The sequence below is a fragment of the Heterocephalus glaber genome, unplaced genomic scaffold (assembly GCF_053883595.1).
Source record: "Heterocephalus glaber isolate CG9 unplaced genomic scaffold, H.glaber_assembly_v1.0 deba00001687, whole genome shotgun sequence".
Lineage (NCBI taxonomy): Eukaryota > Metazoa > Chordata > Mammalia > Rodentia > Bathyergidae > Heterocephalus > Heterocephalus glaber.
Window position 1 is genome coordinate 12,824,134 of NW_028258412.1, and position 21,320 is coordinate 12,845,453.

The 21,320-nt window shown below is 46.2% G+C and overlaps 1 protein-coding gene and 1 long non-coding RNA gene across 3 annotated transcripts in view; one reads left to right on the forward strand and one right to left on the reverse strand.

Moving 5' to 3' along the window:
* The window catches only part of Sppl3 (signal peptide peptidase like 3), a 129,470-nt gene extending 115,331 nt beyond the window's left edge, over positions 1–14,139 (forward strand). The window contains exons 7-11 of the mRNA XM_004843647.4: positions 8,954–9,060; positions 9,536–9,699; positions 10,494–10,693; positions 11,708–11,817; positions 13,002–14,139. Coding sequence (XP_004843704.1) covers positions 8,954–9,060; positions 9,536–9,699; positions 10,494–10,693; positions 11,708–11,817; positions 13,002–13,073 — 653 coding nt within the window. The 3' untranslated portion in view covers positions 13,074–14,139. The remainder of the gene's footprint in view (positions 1–8,953; positions 9,061–9,535; positions 9,700–10,493; positions 10,694–11,707; positions 11,818–13,001) is intronic.
* The window catches only part of LOC110348888 (uncharacterized), a 35,672-nt gene continuing 21,024 nt past the window's right edge, over positions 6,673–21,320 (reverse strand). The window contains exons 1-5 of one of the 2 annotated variants that reach the window (XR_002394477.2): positions 17,817–17,911; positions 17,515–17,623; positions 16,926–17,059; positions 16,649–16,779; positions 7,653–7,840 (exon numbers count right to left, since the gene is read on the reverse strand). This is a non-coding gene — a long non-coding RNA (uncharacterized LOC110348888). Of the gene's footprint in view, positions 7,841–16,648; positions 16,780–16,925; positions 17,060–17,514; positions 17,624–17,816; positions 17,912–21,320 lie in introns of those variants that run through there. The other variant, XR_002394480.2, reaches the window with a different exon arrangement.

Sequence of the window (21,320 nt, forward strand, 5' to 3'; positions counted from 1 at the left end):
AGACAATTTTTCTTTTTTTTTGATTTATTTATTTATATATTAATTGGTACATTTTAGGTATACAGTACATTTACATTTATCATTGGGTGTTTGTACCTGAACATGATGTATCTTAGTTCTTATTTTTCCCTCATTACCTGTGCGCCCTTCCCTATTTACATAGACTTTGTTTCCCTTTTTTTTTTTCTTTCTCAGGAAGACAATTTTTCCTTGGACAGTGGGAGAGGGGATTTGGGGATCGTTGGAGCATGTTGGGTTTATTGTGCACTCTATTTCTAGCATTATTACATCAGATTGTCTTGAGCACACGACCCAGGTCCCTTGCATGCAGGTTCACAGCAGGGTTTGTGCTCCTGTGACAATCTAATGCTGCTGCTGACCTGGCAGGAGCCGCTCAGGCAGTGGTGTGGTGATGGGCTTCGCTGTAACTGTAGGCGAGGCTGCTTGCCACACCCTTCTGTGCAGGCTGTGGCCTGGAAGACTCTGCTCTAGACTGGGAAGTTGATAGAAGATGGGCCTTAAGGGACACACTTTATTTTCCCAGTGACCACTGTCATCCATACATTTCCTAGAAGTAAACATTTTTTTTTAAGTAAACATTTTTGTTGAGTGTTCAGTGAGGCTCCCCTAACCCTTAAGTGGCTCTTGCTGATAGCATTTTCTGTTATTATTGTAACTTTGTAATATTTGCTCACTCAAGGATCTCTTCTTCCTGCCAATTTTCACTGGTCAAACTGCCCTGGTGACCCAGAGTAGAATTTTTTCTCAAAAGAAGATAGTCTTTTAGCTTTTTTGGGGGGGGAGGGGGCGGTGTACCAGGGATCGAACTCGGGTCCTTGCGCTTGTGCAGCAGGCGATGAAACCACTGAGCTAAATCCCTGGTCCTGCCTTTGAGCTTTTTATTTCTCAGCTGTGTTAGGGCCGGGGATTTAGCTCAGTGGTTCCGGCAGCTGCTTCGCAAGGGCAAGGTCCCGAGTTCAATCTCTGGTACAAAAAGAAAAAAGATGCAGATGTGGTTTTGACTTGTTTTCTGCTATTACAGGAAGGTAGCTTTCTAGTCTTGGTTGAAATGGTTCTCTGGCATGGAAATTTTCTTGCCAGGCTTCTCTGGAGAATCAGAAATCATCTTGTAAGCAGTGAGATTTGGTGGTAGGGTTTTTAAATGAGTGTTGCTTAATTAAGTGTTGTCCTTTGTGATTTTGGTTTGGTTTGAGACAAGATTTCACTGTGTAGTTCAGGCTGCCCTTAAACTTGCCAGTGACCCTCTTGCCTCAGCTGTCCAAGTGCTGGGACTACAGGCCTGCACCACTATGGCCAACTAGAGGTTGTCCTTTGAAGTTCTTGTAGAATGAAAACAGGATATTAATGATTTGCAGGGCTCCACTAAGAAGTATTCATCCAAAAGATGGACTTTAGCATTTTCTTGAAGTGAAATATAGGGCTCTTTTACCTGCTCTCAGTTTCATGTGGTAAATTAACCTTTTAAATTTGAGAAGGCTGCTGGCTCAGAACCTGCCTGAGCAGCATGTGTCCGAAAGAAGATAGAATCAAAAAAAAGGAGCCAGAATCTTCAGCAGATACCAGCTACAGAAATAGCTTCTGCAGAATCTGTTAGTGGAGATATTATCAATGAGTTAATATCTTCTGATGTGTTTCCATCCTTACGGCTTTCTCCTACCCCTGCAGATGACTACAGCTTTAATTTAGATGATAATAAAGGAGTTTTTGATCTGTTTGATGTCCAGATACTAAATTATTAGATTCCATGGAAACTTGGGACTGTTATCTACCTCTGTGTAACATTTTAGATTTCTTAATAACCTAAGTATTTAAAACTAATGAGTGTAACACCTTTTTAGTTCACTGATTCTGAAGTGTTCTTCTCTAATTCTTTCCTTTTTTTACTTCACAAAACTTCAACCATAAAAACAAAGGGCTCTGACTGTTTCTGGGGAAAGGGGGTTTAATATCTGCCAGACTTCTCAGTCCCCAAGTGATTACATTCTGGGATTTCAACTTCCAATTCTGAATCCTTCCGTTTCCTCTTATGAAAGGAAGGTTAAAGTAGACTTCAGGTCATCAAAAACAAAAAAAGTTGGCCAAGGGCTAATCATTTATTTGCCTTGTATTTTTACTGCTGTGAAACTATTTCTGCATGTGTGTCAGTCCAAAGAGACATTCACTGCTACTTAAAAAGTGAAGGATGTAGGGCCGGGGATTTAGCTCAGTGGTTTTGCCGCCTGCTGTGCAAGCACAAGGACCCGAGTTCGATCCCCGGTACAAAAAAACCAAAAAAACAAAAAAGTGAAGGATGTAAATGAGGATATGTAACTGTTTCAGTGAACAGATTTTGTGAAGTGCCTTCTGTTTTAGCACTTTATCATTTTGTTGACTTCTGACATTCCACTTTCCTAGAGTACAGCAAAAATCTGTTTATGTAGTTTGTTTTTAAAATGTGCCAATGCTTGTACATTAACAAGATTTTTTAAAATAAAGTTGTATAAAATAACTAAAATATTGAGAAGGCAAGTGGCATTTAAATCAGACACACAAGCTTAAATTTTTAGTCACATGATTTCTAAAAAAAAAACACTTGCTTTCTCTTATATGAGATACCCAAAATATAAATAAAGAGCAAAATAAAAGATAAGAGGAAATAGGGAGATAGATCTTTTTGCAAAAGGAAAGGGAACCAAGAAATGGATGGGGAAGAAGAGGGTAAAGAAGAATTAAGATGTGTTATGTTGACCGGGGGATTTAGCTCAGTGGTGCCGCTGCCTGCCTTGCAAGCACAAGGTCCTGAGTTCGATCCCCAGCACCAAACAAAAAAGATGTGTTATGTACAGGTATTAACTCCCCATGAGGAATATAATCATTATGTACTGCAAGCATGTACCAATAAAAAAAGTTTTTATTTTAAATTTAAAAATATATAAACTTGGGCCAGGGATTTAGCTCAGTGGTTCCACTACCTGCCTCACAAGCATAAGGTCCCAAGTTCGATCCCCGGTATCAAAAAATATGTGTGTGTGTGTGTGTGTGTGTGTGTAGGGAACAGGGAAAGGGGACATTACTAGAACCTCTGCAGTAAGTCCTAGTCTCCTGTGAGTCACTGCAGCACAAGCAGCATTACAGGAAAGGTAGAAAAATGAGACTGAGAAGAAGCTGAGCTTTGGGTCTGATCAGTGATGCACTGGGTGGCAAAGACGAAAGCCCCCCAGCTTAAGGTACATCCGGAGAAACAAACGCAACAAATGACTTGCAGAGAGTTCAGTACATCCAGGTAAACAAGATATAACAATCCAAGAACAATGAGGAACTGAGTAGATGAAGATTTTGTTCCTCCCAGGATGTCTTCAACTGGTGTAATCTTGTCCTGGAGAATCACAGCATCACTGGATCATTGAGGTCTCAGCTGTGACCGGAAGCCAAAATGGAATTATGTCTCGGAATTCCACAGCTGGGCTGTAGGCAGGAGAACTCGGCTAATCAAATGATTTTTCCCTAAATTATATAGTATTGCTCCCGACATATATATACACACACATATATATGGGATGGCATGAACAAATTAGACCAGTAGGTGATAGTATGTTACCTAAAAACTGATGCATCTTTCTTACTTTGGGGATGATGAGGATTAAACCCAGGACTTCAGACATGCTCACTAAGCACTCTGCCATGGACAGGCATCCCCAGTCCAGGCTGATGAATCTTGCACACACACATGTTCATGGATCATAGAACCAGCTTCTTCATCTGCATCCCCTGCCCACTTCAGGGACTGACACAGGTGTAATCCAGCTTCTCATTTTATTACAGTTCTACTACCTTCTCATTAAGAAATGTTTAGTGGGCCAGGGATTTAACTCAGTGGTTCTGCTGCCTGCCTCGCAAGTGCAAGGTCCCAAGTTCAATCCTCAGCACCAAAAAAAGAGAAATGTTTAGTGCTAGAAATCTAGCAGTTGATTTTTTTTATTTGCTTATAGGGCATAGATAGCTCAAGATCCTTTATCTTAGAATGTGAACAATGCATATTCCTTCTTACAGAAAACATCTTTAGCTCAATTTGGTGTCATTGTCTTATCCCTATCCCTCCACCTAGTTGTTGATGACCAGGTGAAAAAGAGATGTCAATAATTACTTTAAAATACTGGGTGTGGTTTTGCACATCTGTAATTCCACCAGTTGGAAGGCTGAGGCAGGAGGATTGCCACAAGTTTGAGGCCAGCCTGGGCTACATAAGTGAGTTCAAGGCCATAATGAGAACTTGAGTCCAAAAAACCCCCCAAAATAAATAAATCATAGCTAAATAACTAAGATTAATAGTTACTTCCCTACCACTTTTGGTGAATTCACATGTAATGAAAAGTTAAGTTTGTTGGCAAAACTATCAGGGGAAGTCTTGAGAGTTTCTCAGGAAGCCCGGAACAAAGAGAAGTTACTACTTCTCCTCACTTTGGTCTGGAAAAGCTCTAAGGAAGATGTAAGATTAAGAACCCAAGGGGTCCGGGGATTTAGCTCAGTGGTTTCGATGCCTGCTATGCAAGCGCAAGGACCCAAGTTCAATCCCCAGTACCAAAAAAAAAAGAACCCAAGGGGCCAGGGATTTAGCTCACCGGTTACATCGCCTGCCTTGCAAGCACAAGGTCCTGAGTTCGATCCCTGGTACCAAAAAAAAAAAAAGAACCCAAGAACTTTTCTCTGAGCTAGTCAGATGTGCTGCTGTCTGCCTCTTCAGACACAGGGATTAGAATCCAGTGGGAAAACTGTGATTGGAAAGACAATAGTATAACTACAGGAGGCACCATGTCTGCAGCTTCACTGTGTGTAAGTTGTACAACTTTAAAATTAGACCTGATCTTCACAGGGAAGAAACCTCATGACCCTAAGGCAAGAAATGATGTGAGCAGATTTTGACAGTGGCAGTGAAGAGTAAGAAAGGAAGGGGAGGAAGAAGGAAAGGACGCACATCAAAGAAGGAAGAAGGGGAAGGCATGGCTAAGGTCTGCAGTAATGGTGAAGGGTAACACCCTAAAATAGCTACAAATTACATGGATAAGGTAGACTAATCAATTGAAAACCCTAAATCTTTTGAAGATTGCCTAGAGGCATGTAAAAAAAAGTCCCGTCACTGAGCAGTTCTGAATCTTTCATGTTCATTTAGGCCGTGATGGGGTAGAACTAGCATAAGATGAGTGACAGAGCAGCAAGAGGGTGAGACTTTGTGACCTTTAAAGGCTCCTGCACGTTTTGGACAGTGATTCTGTGGTACACTGATAGAAAGTTCAGGAACAGACAAGCCATCTCCCTGTACTAGAGGAATATCAATGTAACCCTGAGGACCTGCCCTTTTTCTTCTCTACCTAGTCTGTTTCCCTGCCCCTCATCTTCTTATTTTACACAGTGCATCAGTCAGTCCCCTGACCCTCACTTCCACACATTCCTGAACCTCCTTTGTCCTTTTTAGGCCTGTTTCTCCTTTGTTGCCTTGATACTTCGAAGCATTCTGAGTTCACTCTTAAGCCCATGAACAACAGATCACCCCAGCCAGGTTGGATATACAAACATGTTCCACATGTTCTCTCATCACTGTTTCCTGGCCTGTGTACCAGGGTCTTTCTACCTGCTAGCAACGAGTTGTATTAGTCAGCTTTCCATCACTATAATAGATACCAAGTTTTGTTTTGCCTTGTGGTTTTGGAGAGTCATCCATTATCAGTTGAGCTTGTGTCAGCACACCACAGCAGAGGCAGGTGGTAGAGTAAAACTGCCCACATCATGGTCAGGAAGTGAGAGGGGATAAAAGACGGGCCTAGGGTCCTACTGTACCCTTGAAGGCACACTCCCAGTGACCTGAAGACTTCCTACTACATTTTACCGCCTCCCAGTAGATGGCTAACACATGGGTTTTTGGAGACATTCAAGATCCAAACTACCCGATAACTATTGTTCCTCAGCCATCTGAGTTTATCCATAGTAATATCCTCCTTGCTGATTTATGACATTCGCTTCCTAAGATGATTTTGGGAGATCCTATTCCTTAACAAATAAAGTCTGAGTATACCTTTCGGTGCCCTAAACATTGTGCTTCAGTCATGCCTTTGCAACTGTGTTCATTACATTCATTTCAGATGGCATCAGTTTGTGTACATTTTACCAGTTTAGTTCTATTTTTATAAGTTTGCAAAAAAAAAAATTAAAGGTGGAGCCAGGTGGGTGTGGTGGCTCATGCCTGTAATCCCAGCACTTCAGGAAGCTGAGGCCAGAGGACTGAGAGTTCAAGGCCAGTCTGGGATACATAGACCCTGTCTCAAAAGAGAGAGAGGGAGCCTAGTAGAATGAGCATCCTGGAATATTATAAAGTTAAAAGAGAATATATAGTTTTGATTCTTCCTAGTTTTACTATCTTTTCAACTTTTCTTTGTTGTAGGGATGAGAATGCTAAACTCTTGTTTATGCAACACCAGACACACACACAGTAGGAACTCATTGAGTTGATGAGTCCATAGCCTGCCAAGCTACTACATTTACCCATTTTGTTACATACATTGACAAGTTACCAACCTGTTAAAATCATATGCATCTGATATTTGGCTTTTCTTGTGTTTCTTGATTTTCTTAAAACAGCTTGGAATTTGAAGTTAATAGAACATAATTTTCCATTTTTTTCAGAAAATATTTTATTGAATGTCTGTCAAGTGCTGGGAAGCCACAGAATGACTAAGACATGAGTCCTGAGAGGAGCATGGTGGCGCAGGCCTGTAATCCCAGCTATTTGGGAAGCTGAGGCCAAAGGATTCCAAGTTTGAGGCTAGCCTGGGCAACTTAGCAAGACCTTGTCTCAAAATGAAAAGGGCTAGGGATAGAATTTAGCACTCCTTGCGTTCAAACAACAACAAACAGTACTAACAAAAAAAAAAGGAAGAGAACTGAGGGCAGAAAGAAGCTCTTCATCCAAGCCCTGGTGTGGGTTCCAGGGATGCAGTGTACTGTGCCCTCAAGGTACTTCCATTGGAGTTGAGGAGATAGTACTTTTTTTTTCCTCTTGATTCTGTCTTATATTTCAGATGTTGAGAGGTGTAAGGGAAAAAGGCAAATACTATAAAAAAGAAGTACAATTTTAAATATACTTCTGGTTGGAAACAGTTCGGTTCGCATATAAAAGCCTTCGGCAAAAGTTTGCTTCCATTCACAAACTCCACATCAAGCGACAAACACAACCACGGCCACCTTCCCCACACAAACACAAATGTAGCTATCTTCCCCAGAAGTGTAAAACAAATTAAATTTGTAAACCGCGGTGCCACTATGTAACTTGCAGTAAAGTCCATTTGGCATTGAGAAGCTCACCCTTGAGTAAAGACCTAAGAAAGATAAGGGAGTGAACCAGATGGATTTTGTGCTAAGTTCATTCCAGGTGGAGGGCACAGCAAGTCAAAAGTACTGAAATGGGGATATGCGAGGCAGATTGGAGGAAGGCAGTGGGACTTGCCTGGCGGAAGTAGCAGGCGAGGGTGTGAAAGGTAACCCAGTGGGACCCTGCCAGCCAGTGTGAAGACTGGCTGGCCTGTGTGTGAAATGGGAAGTTGTTTAAAGGTTTTAACCAGACCAGTACAACCTGACTTGGAATTTAAGAAGATCAAGCTATGGTCTAGGAGCAAGTCCAGCATCTGAGAATTGAGTTGAAAGCAGAGGTTCATCACTGTGTTTAGCGCTGAGAAGATCCCTGGCAGCCCCGAGGAGTGATGTCCATGAAGTGACTGACAAAGATGAAGCCTTTGTAGAACCAGTGTGAGAAAGAGTAGTTGGAAGTGATCTAGTCTTCAGATAACAGCGCCTGCAGGAAGATAATACATTCTGTAGGACAGATGTCTCCAGTCTTAAACCATTGACAAAGGACTGCTCTACATTCAAAAAGATTAAAACACACACATAGTTCCTGGATTGGTTACTACTGGTTTAGACAAACCCTATGTAAATATTCCAGGGGCTTTTAGAGAAATTTGATTAAATGAGATGAAAATTCACCAAAATAGAAACTACAGATTGACTTTAGAAAAGTAGCTTATGTGACCTCATATTTATAAAATACCTAACGGCTGTTGTCATGACCCTCTCCAGCATGTTATACTACAGCAAGAAGGTTTTTCTAGGTGCCAGTCTCCACACTGAGAAATAATTATTTTCTTTATAAAAATAAGTATGTAACTGGGCATGGTGGCGCACACCTTTGATCCAGCTCTCTGGGAGGCTGAGGCAGGAGAATCCCAAGTTGAGCCCAGCCTGGGCAAACTGTAAAAAATTTTGGATGTTTAACAGTGGTCTTACCTGTATTTTCTAGTTTTCTATAATGCAGTTACTGCTTTTGTGATAAGTATTAAGAACTTGAATTGGGAAGAAAAGAATTGGAGACAGCTTATGTCTACCACTTTTTAATAGACCTTTCCTATAAAACGACCAGAGAAATGAGAGGTAGCTAGAGAGATTTTTAGAACAAGTGTTGGATATGTGTGTGTTTTAAGGTAGACATATTGTGTATTCGTATATCGATAGGGAAAACTCCAGTAGAGAAGGGAGTGAATTGATAAAGCCGTGTCACTGAGTGAAGGAGGGGATGCAATCCATCTAGGGTCCAAGCTGACTTTAAACCAGGGTTGATGCCCCCACAGCAGGGGAGGGTGGCAGGAAACAAGAGCACGGGCCCAGACAAGCCTGGCCCAAGACAGCATAAGCCAGGTCTCTGACAGCTCAGCACTTGGATCCTAGCAGGTCCAGGTGGCCTCAAGCGAGCCCTTCACACAGTGGGCACAGGTGCCTGAAGCTGGAGTTTGCCACTCCTGCTTTTTGAAAGGATTGTGCATTCTGTTGGTTGATGAGCTGAAGATCTTATAGAAAGGGGATGAGCCCATCATGCAGGCACTGACTGCTGTCCGTGCTGTCTCCTCCCTAGCCCTGGCCATGGGTCTCTGCGTCGCCATGATCGCCTTCGTCCGCCTGCCGAGCCTCAAGGTCTCCTGCCTGCTTCTCTCAGGGCTGCTAATCTATGATGTCTTTTGGGTAAGTGTCTCTCTGGGAGACCCTGCTCCTCTGTGTGTCCTCTCAGAGCACTGACTGCTGATATCTGCCCACTCTTTGAGTGTCCAGAACCTCTTACCTGACCGCTGCCTTGGGTCCCTCTCTCTGGTCCTGAACTGTCTGTGTTCACAATGTATAGCCATGGTCTGCGCCTTCTATGGGTGGAACTGTGATAATTGGTGCCCTGTGTGACTCCCAAGAGTGGAAGAGACAGCAGGCAGATGATGTGGCCTGCACCGAGCTCCTAGTCCCACTGTAAGGGAGTCTCTGGGGCTGGCTCTGAGACATTCAGAAACCTGCAGGCACATACAAACTACAGGGCTTTTTCTTCCTCCTCAGAAGCAAGCAGGAACACAGTAGTACTCTTAAGCTCTGCTCTTCAGAACAGAGAGTGCTGATTGCTGGACATGAGTTGCTTACAGCTCCCTCTGTTAAAGGTATGTCTCCACCTTGGCAGGTATTTTTCTCAGCCTACATCTTCAACAGCAATGTCATGGTGAAAGTGGCTACACAGCCGGCTGACAATCCTCTTGATGTTCTATCCCGGAAGCTCCACCTGGGGCCCAATGTTGGGCGTGATGTTCCTCGCCTATCTCTACCTGGAAAATTGGTCTTCCCAAGGTAGGATTGGCCTCCTGGGCCTCATCCCATGGTGCTGAACACTCCATCTTCCTGTGCACATCTGTTCCTTGCCTTGGTTGTCTTTTCCAGGATTCTGTACCTTAACTGAAAAGGACCATGAGCCATTGTACAAATGCAGTAAGGATGAAAGCAGTATCACTAAGTGATATGGGTGCTGTTATTACTGGTTAATGTTAATTGAACGACCATACTTTACAGCTATTCCTACTTTTTAAAGTTGGTGGGTGGGCCAGGGATTTAGCTCAGTGATTCTGCCACCTGCCTCACAAGTGCAAGGACCAGAGTTTGATCCCTGGTACCAAAAAAACAAACAAAGTTGGTGGGTATCCAGAGAGTCTGGATCCTTTTTACTTCTGCAGCATTTGTAAAAATATGTTCTAATGGTAAAATTACATATTTCCTGGCAATTCAGTGTTGGCATAATGAATGTGCTCTTTAATCTGTGTGGTAGTCTAGTCCTGGTTTGCGGTCTCAGCAGTGAATGAATGTCTCACAAACATTTGCCTGAGATATCTAGAAGAGGCAGTACTCATGCACATCACCTGAGCTGTCACCTGCATGGTGCTCTCCTGGGATGCTGAGCAGTCAGGCTAGAGGCCCCTAGCAGGACATTTAATCTCTACACTCTCAAAAATTAGTGTCCAGCCAGTAGAGATTTCCATCTGCCATTCAGATAAGTTTTTTGACTTCTTAGAAAGCTGACACACTGCACCAAAGAAGTAGAAATTGGATCACAGCATATGGCATCCCTAACCTAGTACTCTGCATTTCAGCTCCACCGGCAGCCACTTCTCTATGTTGGGCATTGGAGACATTGTGATGCCCGGTCTTCTGTTGTGCTTTGTCCTTCGCTATGACAACTACAAAAAGCAAGCCAGTGGTGACTCCTGCGGGGCTTCGGGACCCGCCAACATCTCCGGGCGCATGCAAAAGGTCTCCTACTTTCACTGCACCCTCATTGGATACTTTGTAGGTAAGAGAAGGCTGAGTGTGCAGCCAGTCCCTTCACGGGTTGTTCTCCAGCCTGTGAAATTAAGTCAGATCTTCTAGCTACAGATTCTGACCAGGAAAGCAGTAGCTCTGGTTACTGTTTAGACAACCAAAAAGGGCCCCTCCCAGCCCATGAGACATTTCATCCTCTCTGTGCTGGGTGCCTCTTCCCTTTCCAGTGGTACATCTGAGGAACACATAGGAAGACCGTGACCAGGGCCAGTCCTCAGAGCCAGACACATAACCACGTATGTTTGTGGATTAGACTGTGTAAATCTCCCGTACAGTTTAATGGATGTCTTGTTTATTTCCTACTTTAATAAACAGACATTGGCCTTCATTAGTTCTCACATTTCTCTTGCCTCTGACCTTGAACTCTCTCAGGCTAGTTTTTCCTCAGCCAGCTCAACTACAGGCAAACAGAGAAAGTCGTGATTAGGCTAGGAATAGCAGTAACCTGTCCACATACTGTATACCGCTACCACAGAGAGAATGGAAAAGATCGCCTCTCACCTCTGTACCTTCTGCCTAACATTAGCACTGTCATCGGTAGCATTACATACACATGGGTTCATTTCAGTTAAACCCTGAGAGGAACCACCAAGTGGTACTCGCCCCATCAGGCAGATGAGTTCAGAAAGGTGAGATCCTCACTCAAGGCTACAGGGCTATAGTAAGGAGCAGAGCTGGAACCTGAACCAGGTTTTTTGCTTCAGATCCAGGAGACAGAGACCAGGCACAGTCAGGGCAGAAAGGAGATTTTAGACCTGGGAACCTGAGGTAGGAAGTGGGACTCGGGCCAATCACAGGGCCTTCAAGTTGCTGTGCTGTTGCACATTTCTTTAACTGCTTGAGGGCATCTCACACCCTAACCATGGACTGGACTTGGTCACAGCCAATCTGTACAACCTCAGGATTTTGCCAGGTGGCAGTCAGGTGACAGACTTACTTTCTTTTTGGGTTGGCCTCTGAGAGTCACCAATGTCTCTCCTCCTAGGTCTGCTCACTGCTACTGTGGCATCTCGCATCCACCGAGCCGCGCAGCCTGCCCTACTCTATTTGGTGCCATTTACCTTATTGCCACTCCTTACCATGGCCTATTTAAAGGTGAGAGAAACAGTTACAACCTGCAAAAACAGTAACTTGACATTGATCTTGGTTTTGGGTTATGTACTTTTCTTGCAGGAGGTGATTCTACTTAAGCCCCTGATCAAGACTAAGCTCTTGGGCTGGGAATTTAGCTCAGTGGCACCACACCCACCTCGGAAGCACAAGGTCCTGAGTTCAATTCACAGTACCACACACACACAAAAAAGACTGAGCTCTTAATCTTGACTATGTTTTATATGATGGTCTGGCATTAAGCAAACATCTTCAGATTCTTAAAGCCACTGACAGAAAATGTTTATGATTTTCTATACCACTTGATCATAAGGACTTAACTGAAACCACAAGAGTCTGGCTATGGAAACTTCCTGCTTTTAAAGCAGTATCCTAGGGCAGAAGATATAGCTCAGCAAGGCACTGGGGTCAATTTCCACCACCCAAAAAAAACTTTTTGGTTTAGAAAGAAGAAAAATTAATAGTATCAAAGCAGTGTGTAATAAAAACCAGATGCAGAGCCGGGGATTTAGCTCAGTGGCACCGTGCCTGCCTTGTAAGTGCAAGATCCTGAGTTTGATCCCCAGTACCAAAAAACAAAAAAACAGATGCAGAAGGTAGGCATACTACCACACACCTGTAATCTCAGCACTCAGGAAGCTAAGAGTGGAGGATCGTAAGTTCAGGGTTAGCCTAGGATATATATAGCAAGACCCTGTCTGAAGAAAAAACAAGTACAAAAACTGAATTTAGAGAGCACATTTTGAGCCAGGTGTGGTGGCACATGCCTGTCATCCTGACACTCAGGAGGCTGAGAGGCTGAGGCAGGAAGATCATGAATTCAAGGCCTGCCTGGAATGTGTAGTGAAACTGTTTCAAATTTTTTTAAAAACTTGTTTACCAGATATATGTTTTCTCATTTTACAGATAGGAAAAAAAGACTGAGTTTCATTAATTGCCCAAACTGTTAACTCACAAGTTAGAACTTGAGGGTAGAGTTTGAACAGTTTCTAAAAGCCCTCCCTTGCCCAAGAGCTTCTCTTCTGCAATCATGGGTTTTCACTGAGCAAAACTGGAATGCTTTTTGGTTCCCCACAGAAGCACTTGCTGAGATCCAGAATCAGAAAGGCCTTGAGCCTGTGTGTGCCTCATGTTTAAGTCAGTAACTCAGGAAGTCCCCTCTTTCTCAGGGTGACCTACGGCGGATGTGGTCTGAACCATTCCACTCCAAGTCCAGCAGCTCTCGGTTCCTGGAAGTATGATGGATCACATCGGAAGTGACCAGAATGGCCATCATCGACTTTTCTCTCGCCACGTGGTTTTGTTTCCTCCTAGAGCTGGCCTGGTGCTCAGAGGCACACCTGCGTAAGGAACGGAGGTGTGACTGGAGTTTGCCTCTAAAGGGAGCTTGTTGGCCAGAGAGGGTGCTGGCCCAGCTGGGTCCTTCTCTTCCTGCACCTTCCAGCGCGAGAGGCCCCTCCCCAGCACTGCTTCCTCCTGTTTTCATGGATCTGCACCAGACTGTTACCTTGCAGGGAGTTGGAGACTTGACTATTTAAAAACTGCAAACGGCAAAGAGTCGTTTTAGAACTTTTGAACACTAAAAGGATGGAAAAAAAAATCAGCAGAGCGAAGTTTCTTCAGTGAAGCCTCCGGAACTTCGGGACCAGTTTCCTTTGGGGGACTCAGTTTCAGAGAACTGAGACAGAAGTTCTTCTGTCGTTATATTCTTTCCTTTGTTTGGATTTATTAAATATTTTCTGTGGTGTGAAGTGACTTATTAAATCCACAGACATTGAGTGACTTCTTACAACACACACTTAAGAATTTGTTGTAATTTCATGTCCTCCCAGACGTCATGTTGGCAGTGAACAAGGGCACGGTTTTTATACATACGTACAAATATATATATATACACACACACACACACACTCGCGCGCATAGGTATATATGAATAAACAAACCCCGCTAAGATCATGCTGTGTAGCCACAGGCCTTGCTGTGTTTTGAGCATGTGGAGCAGTTCACTGCGGCTTCCCTATATAAGCTGTCATCTCTCACCTGACAACTGACCCTGCCGTTATGAACCAGTGTAGCATTTGGACTGACAGACTCGTGGGCTTTAGGGGACTCTTACTTGGTTTGATCAGTGTAGTAAACTAGGGATGAAAAGTTAAAACTTTTTGCCCCTTTTCTTTTTACAGGCTTCTCCCTTGCCGAGTTTTAGTAATTTCTTCTTGAACCAATGCATGTATTATAGCAGCAGGCGTCTTTGTGCTTTCTGATCATAGTAATGTACTACCTGTAAATACATTTTTCTATTTTGTATTTTTTTGTATTTTTTTTTTTTTGGCATTTTGTTTCATTGGTGTGCTGTATTTTCCATGCCCTCACTCCTTTAAGAAAGAAAGAGAAAAAAAAAAGGAAAAAAAGCAACACAATCCTGTCCTTGCTGTTGTGATTAATAGTCTTGGTTTACCTATGGTTACAACTGGGTACTGGGGACAGATGGTCAGTGACACACCCCTCTTCACTTGGCCCTAAATCCCAGGAATGACCCCAGGAAACAACAGGCTGCTCTGTCCCTGTAATCTGTCCTTGTACTGTGGCCACTGCTGAAGAGCCCAGCATTCTGCTAGGAACTAGTGCAGTGTCCTCTCACCTTTAAGCAGCCCCCAGCCTGATGAAAAACCACCTATGTTGAGAGAGAAGCCTGGAATAGTCTTGAAACCCGTGGCAGCCTAGTATCTCCTGTAGGTCACTGCCTGTGTCCTGCCCTGCAGTCAGCTGGGGTGCTGCTGTCTCCGTGGTTCAGTCACAGTGGGCAGAACTGCTGTCACTGAAGTGGGACGTGTCAGGGTATTTCATCTTCACACCTTGCTGGAGGATTTGGGGTTGTAATAAATGATTCCTTTCTAGCCTTTGTCTTAACGTTTGGTGGTTGGTACCAAGCAGAGCTCCCAGTCCCTTCCTGGTGTTTGCTTGTTCCTGAAGACTGACGGGAAGACCTGCCTCTCTCCAGGTACAGCCACCTGTGGCTCTGGTTCAGTCATGGAGATACCGAAGTATTGAAGCTCCAGTTGCCCACAGAACTCACTGCCCTAGACCGGGTGGAGACTGTGCGCCCCTGTGTCATGCTCATCACCAGTGCTGCTTTCTCAGCCCTCGGGGTGCAAGTGGCAGATTCAACCCCACAGGGCTTGGGGGCCTCCAGGTGGCTCAGATTAGGGCCAACTGTCTGTAATGGGTAGAAATGTTACCCTGCAGGTTGATCTTTTAATTTTTCTATCTTAAATTTTAAAAAGGAATATAATTTTTGGTTAATCTCACTTCCGCAGAGATTATGGGAGGAAACATGCAGCCTTAAGAATGTGACTGGGATTCTACTTGGTAGTCATCAAAGCCCTTAAAATGTTTTCTTTAGAACTTTAGCAGAAGAAGTGCAAATACTTGTTGTAGAATTAACCATGAATTAACCACAAAAGCAGGGGCTCAGAGTACAAGTCCATGGCCTCCACACTAGCGCCTCAAGCAGTTTCCTCCATGAGGTGCTCCTGGGGCTTTAAGCCTGTTTTCTTGGGTGCTCACATGCACATGGCTTTAACTTGACTTTTCACATTTTCCCATGTCATTTTAAAATTATCCCCAACACCAGTGTCTGGGAGTCTTAGCCAAGTTCTTGAATAAAGGCCTCAGGGTTCCTTCTCTAGGTCAGGGACTCCCAATAGCCCAGGACCCTGAAAACACTTGGGCACACTTGCAGGAGGATAGGAGACTGCTCTTCTAGTCATACACACTAGCATTAAAGCTGCTAGTGTTTTTGTTTTGCTTATATTGTTTTGGCCTGTTTTTCTTTCAAAATATATCCTTGTGGGGGGAGGGGCGGGGACTAGGAGGAACCATATTAACATTCTACAGGGGATGGTGGTGACATCAGTAATTTTTTTCCCTCCAGTTATCTGGCTGCTGCTTCTGGCTTTCATTAGTAAGAGGCAGCATACTTATGAAATCTCTTTGGTTTCAATTCACATCAGAGATTACAATCTTGAGCCTTTTACTTAACTTCTGTCTCAGTTCCCTCATCTGTAAAATGAGCATATACTAGTTCCAATCTCAGGCTTGTTGGAGGGGTTTGTAAACTTAGCCCAATACCGGGCACAACAGGCACTCAATTCATGTCAGCTATGGCTGTTATCATGACAGCAATTATAGGTCACAGTACTCATAGCTATATCCTGAGCATCAGACCATCAGCATTATTTTGGAGCCTGATTTGTCCTACATCACATTAGCTATTTGTATTCAGATGTGGTCCTGGAAACCAGCCCAATGTCCTGGGACCTTTCTCAGTGAGGGCTGCTCTCCAGAGGGACTCGCATCCAGTCCATGGACTGAGTTTGTATTGTCAATTAAGACTGCTCAGAAGCCCCCTTCCTATGAAAGATAGGGTGATAATGGAGTTTGAATGTGGGCTGTGTTATTAGACATAGCATCTGGTCCACATGAAGGAGGGGCACATGAGAAAAGCAAAGGCTATTTTTGTTAGCTTTTTTTTTTTTTTTTGGTTTTTTGAGACAGGGTCTCACTATGTAGTTCAAGCTGGCCTTGAACTCTTATGTAGCCCAGGTTGGCCATGAACTCACAGGGATCCCCCTACTTCTCCCTGCCAACTACTGGGATTATAGGCATGTGCCACTCTCCCCAGCCTATTAGTATGATTTTTTTAGAAAGCTTTTAGGTCTTGGAAGGAGCTAGAAAAAAATCCCATGTGTAGAACAGCACAAAAATGTAAAGCTGCGCTCAAACACAGATGTGCAGGAGGTAAAGGCTCGTGTACCTCATGTATTCCAGCCGGTACACGGACAAGTATGTTGGCATGGCAAAGTCCAGCTTGTTGATAAGAGCAGACACTTCAGGAGGAGACTCCAGGAGGTTGATGATTGTGCTTCAAAGCTCCCTCAGCTCGGCCTGGAGAGAAAGAAACATTCACAGACTCATGAGGGCCCCTTCCCAGTAGAACGGAGCCCCAGAGGATGACGTGTACGTAAGAACCCTGAAAGGATCTGCGCTGATCATTATAGAAAGTTTAGCAAAAGCGAGAAGAGAATCCTTACAGGGGTGACTATCATTTTTCATGGCTGATGGTACTAGAGGACTGACTGCAGAGGCTCTTTGCTGGGAAAGGTGACCAGAGGAGACTTGGTGGCTATTTCACAGACCCCCTCATACCATTCTTCTGGCCAGAGTCCTGCAAGAGAGAATGTAAGTCAGACAAGGGTGAGGGATTCAGCTCAATGATAAAATCCTTGACCAGCGTATGGGAGGTTCCTAGGTTCAGGCACCAAAAGAGAAAGTCCTAGGTCCTTTGTTTGCCACAATTATCCTAAAAGCCAAGTGTGGTAGCAGATGCCTATGACCCCGGAACTCTGGGAGGTTGAGGTAGGAGAACTGCAAGTTCAAGCTCATCCTGGGCAATTCAGCAATTTAGTGAGATTCTGTCTCAAATTTTAAGGGGGCGGGGCATGGGTTCCCAGTTCCTACTATAATGTGTCCCTCTTAGGGCCCACACTATTTTCTTTGAGTGTATACTTTCAGTGCTGCCTAAAGAATCCTTTTATACCTCTTAAAACTCTAAGCTCTCTATGGGGACTTTCCTCCCAGGTAAATTGCAAAAACGTTGCAAACACCCACGCTGTTTTTTACCGTTTGTGCGCCTGCTTCCCTCTCGCCCTCCAATGCTGTGTCCCAGCCACAAAGTTTCACTGCGGTTGAGACTGTGAGCCAGTTGGCCGCTCCAAGAGGACCGCTCCGCCTGTTTTTGAGAAAGAAGTATCCCATGCTCCCCGACAGCTCTGGTGGGCAGTTCCCTGGGCTAGCTTGGCCCCTCAGCCCTGCAAACCGCCCCTCCCCATGGGGGGGGGGGGGGCTTGCCCCTGGGGCTCATCTCCCGGGCCCCTCACCACACCTGCCCAAGAACCCTAGGTGAGTGCATCCCGCTTAGCCACCTTTGCTCGTGGATCCACTTCTAGACATCCCACAAGCATTCTGGGCTTCACATCAGCTTTGGGAAAGAGTGTCCAAAACACTTCCTGTTCCGGGCAGACCCTTGTCTGCCTCAACCAGCAGGCTGTCTTCAGAGGAAGCTGGTGCTCTCTGCAGGCGGTTTTCAGATACCCTGTAGCTCATCCCCCAGTACTGAGCAGACTGGCGCTTTGGCTCATGGAGCAACAGGCTCAGCACAGGAGGGGCACCTACCGTCCTGGGAAGCTGCCGTCTGCATTTAGGCCTCTTGAAGGCCAGCAAGGCCTGATTCCTTTTGTCCCAAGGCCTGGGCCTCTACCTAGAAACCTCTGCAGGAAGAGCTCCAGAGATAAACCTGACCCTCGCTCCCAGCCCTCCTGTGTGAGCTCCTTGATTGGGCAAAATACCATCACCAGCTCCTACAGCTCCACTGGAGGGTTACCAGGACTGAGAAGGAGGGGTCCAGCCACAATTCACACCAGGCCACTTCTGGGACCCTCCAAAGATCCAAGGGAGAATGGCTTCCAGTATTCGTGTTCAGTCCCAGAAGTTTCCCAGAACACTGGAAACCAGAAAGTGGCAGACATGACATCAAGGCAGGCAGAAACAAGGAGTAAGTGTGTGCCCACAGTGGAGGGTTCTGGGCTAGGAAAATGCAAGATTCCCCTTCTGAGGCATAGGCAAGGGGTCCCTCTGATGCTGCCACCACCTCCCAAACTAAGCTATCAGGTAACCCCTGAAGACATAGCTCGGGAGAAGGAGGCAGCATTGAGGGATATAAACAGCATTCTGATGGGGGAGTCGCAGGCCACCAAGGTCAGCAACACCACACAGCCTTCCTGCCCTCCTCCCTTGCCTGCCCCAGTGACTGCTCCTCCACCTTCTGTCCCTCCAGTGCCCAACAGGAATGCAGGGAAGAATTAAGAACAGAAAGAAGCAGGACTCCAAGGTCTCAGGGGACCCCCCTGGCATCTGCTGCTGTGGCCACCTCAGTGCAGCTGGGGCCTAAGAGGAAGCACAGGTCAGCTGCTCCCCTCTTGAGCTCACAGCCCCTTCCAGTCCCCTCCTCACTCGCCACAGATGCTGCCCCCAGCTCCTCGCTGACACCTGTTCCTGCTGCTGGCAAGGACGGCATGAGGAGAGGCAAGACTCCTGCCTTGCCTGGGCTGTCAGTTGGGGAGCGCTTTCCTCACAGGAAGGAAAAGGGGAAACACACCTGGGGGCGCACTAAGAATGGGCAGGACCCAGGCCCTTTGAGTGCAAGGCCCTCTAAGAGAGCACCAGCAGGTGCCAGATCTCTCGGAGTACCTCCTGGCACCCTGTTCTCGTTCTTCCAAAGTCTTTCGACCTTTGCTTCTGCCCAAGGCTCTGCTCCCCAGTTAGGGGTCACCCCTATGGATACACCGGGGTCTGACATCAGGGTCATCCCTAAGGATACCACACCCGCACCTTGATCCTCTCCTCCTGGGGCCTCCCATTGGCTCCAGTGGGAACTCCTTCCCCTCTGCACAGGCTATTGTGACAGCACAGCCACAACCTCCACCCTGCCCACATTGAACTCTAGCCATACAAGGGAACCATTAAACCAGGCCACACAAGGGAAACATCGCATTAACTCTGCCTCTAGAAAGCCCCCCACACCGGGGGCCATTGATAGGCATAGGCAGCAGCATGGAGCAGCCACCTATCCTAGTGGCCTCCATTTCGAAGCCCTGGCAGCTGCAGCTCCAGGACTGGCCCCACCCTCTACTCTAGCCTCGAGCAGCACAGCACATCCAGCCCTTGGAGGTCCTTATTCACAAATATGAGCCCAGGGAACCATGACAGCTCCCAGGTGGTCTCTAATGTCACCCAGGCTCTTTTCCCTTCTGGGACTTCCATTGCCACTGCCTCTGCCACAGCCACCCACATACCCAGTGCTATGATTCAAATCCAGCACAACAGACAGCACTTTTCAAAGGTGCCTGACCAAAGCTCAGGCTCAGCGATGTAGGCAGTTTCAGCTACACCAGAGGGCTGGGAAGGCAGATGTTATAACTGCCTTTCAGGCACTGAGCATCTCTTTAATGGGAAGAGGGATCCCCAAGCACCACAGCACACAATGGGGGATCCGGGGTCATGACAAGCAAGGTTGCCCCAAACCACACACCCAAGCTGGCCTCTAACCCTGGCCTCCTGGCCTCTCACGAGCCCAGACTTAGGAGGAAGCTGCCCTCTAGGGTCACCTCATCCTCTGTCTAGGCTTCTGCACACGCAGCTGCTAAATGAGCCAGCAAATCATCCTCCAGCAGCTCAGGACCTGCTCCTGTGGAGTTTAAGAGGCCAGAGCTGCCCTAAGAGAGTATCCACTTCCTCCTAGATGCTACCTGTGAGCCTTGTATACATGTCAACCACAAATCCTGTGCTGACCTGAGCGATCCTGGGGCACACTGGAGGTTCAGAAGAGCATCGTCTGTCTCATTCCCGCTGTCTTCCCTGCTCCTTTGCCCTCAGAGCTGGCTGGGATTGCAGGTGTGTACTACCATTCCTCCTCCTCCTCCTCCATTGTGCTAGCAGGAGTCTGTGACAGGCGCCCGACTCGCCGCCCACCCATCAGGGATGGATTCTAGTGGGTGAAAGGAGACACCGCTGCCCTAGCTTTGCTCCAGAACAGGGGCTGTGTGCTGGAGCCCGGAGCCCAGAGCCCAGAGCCACAAATGGGGGGGGGGGGCAGCTTGTCAGTGGGAAAAGGTGACATTCTGAAGTAGGGGCTCTTCCCTCCTATTGACCAAACTCACTCATCCACAACAGCTGGAGGCCCCAGCGAGATGGCCACAGTGGGTGGACTGGCCTCGCTGTGATCCCTCCCATCTGCGGCAGCAAACTATAGGGGAGGCGCCCCCTGAGATGTTCCAGGGCCCAAAGTCTCACTGCGGACACTGAAGGGACTGTAGACACCTGAGACACCCTTCAAATTTTCTGGAGCTCTTCTGGTCTGGTAAGGATCCTTCTGGTTCTGGTGGGGAGCAGTAGTCCTTGACAAAGGCATTTCCTGAGCCCCTCCATAAGGTCAGGACACTGACTGAGGTGGCCCCCTGGTCTGGTCTGGCTAGAAGCCAGCCAATCCAGTAAATCCCTGGGAATGGGGTTGGAATCTCTTTACCCTCTGAATGATTGCTATACGAGTGAATGAATGAATGACTGGCAACAGGCAGTGCAAACAATGGACTGTTCCATCCGTGTCCCACAGCAAAGTGGGGGATTCCCCCCTCAGAGTTACGGGACTTGTTTGGGGTCATACTGTGGTTCTGTGGACGTGTCTAAGAAAGGCCAAGTGGGTGCTCTTGCAACAAGATAAATACACCGTAAAGCCTGGGCGGTCCTTAAAGTGGCTGAGAGGCCCTCAGCCAGTCCACCGACTGAGGGGTTCCTCCCACAGAGGAGCACCCCCTCCCTTGTCTGTCACATCATTCAAGGGTGCACCACATAAACACTAAGGCCTCTTTCTT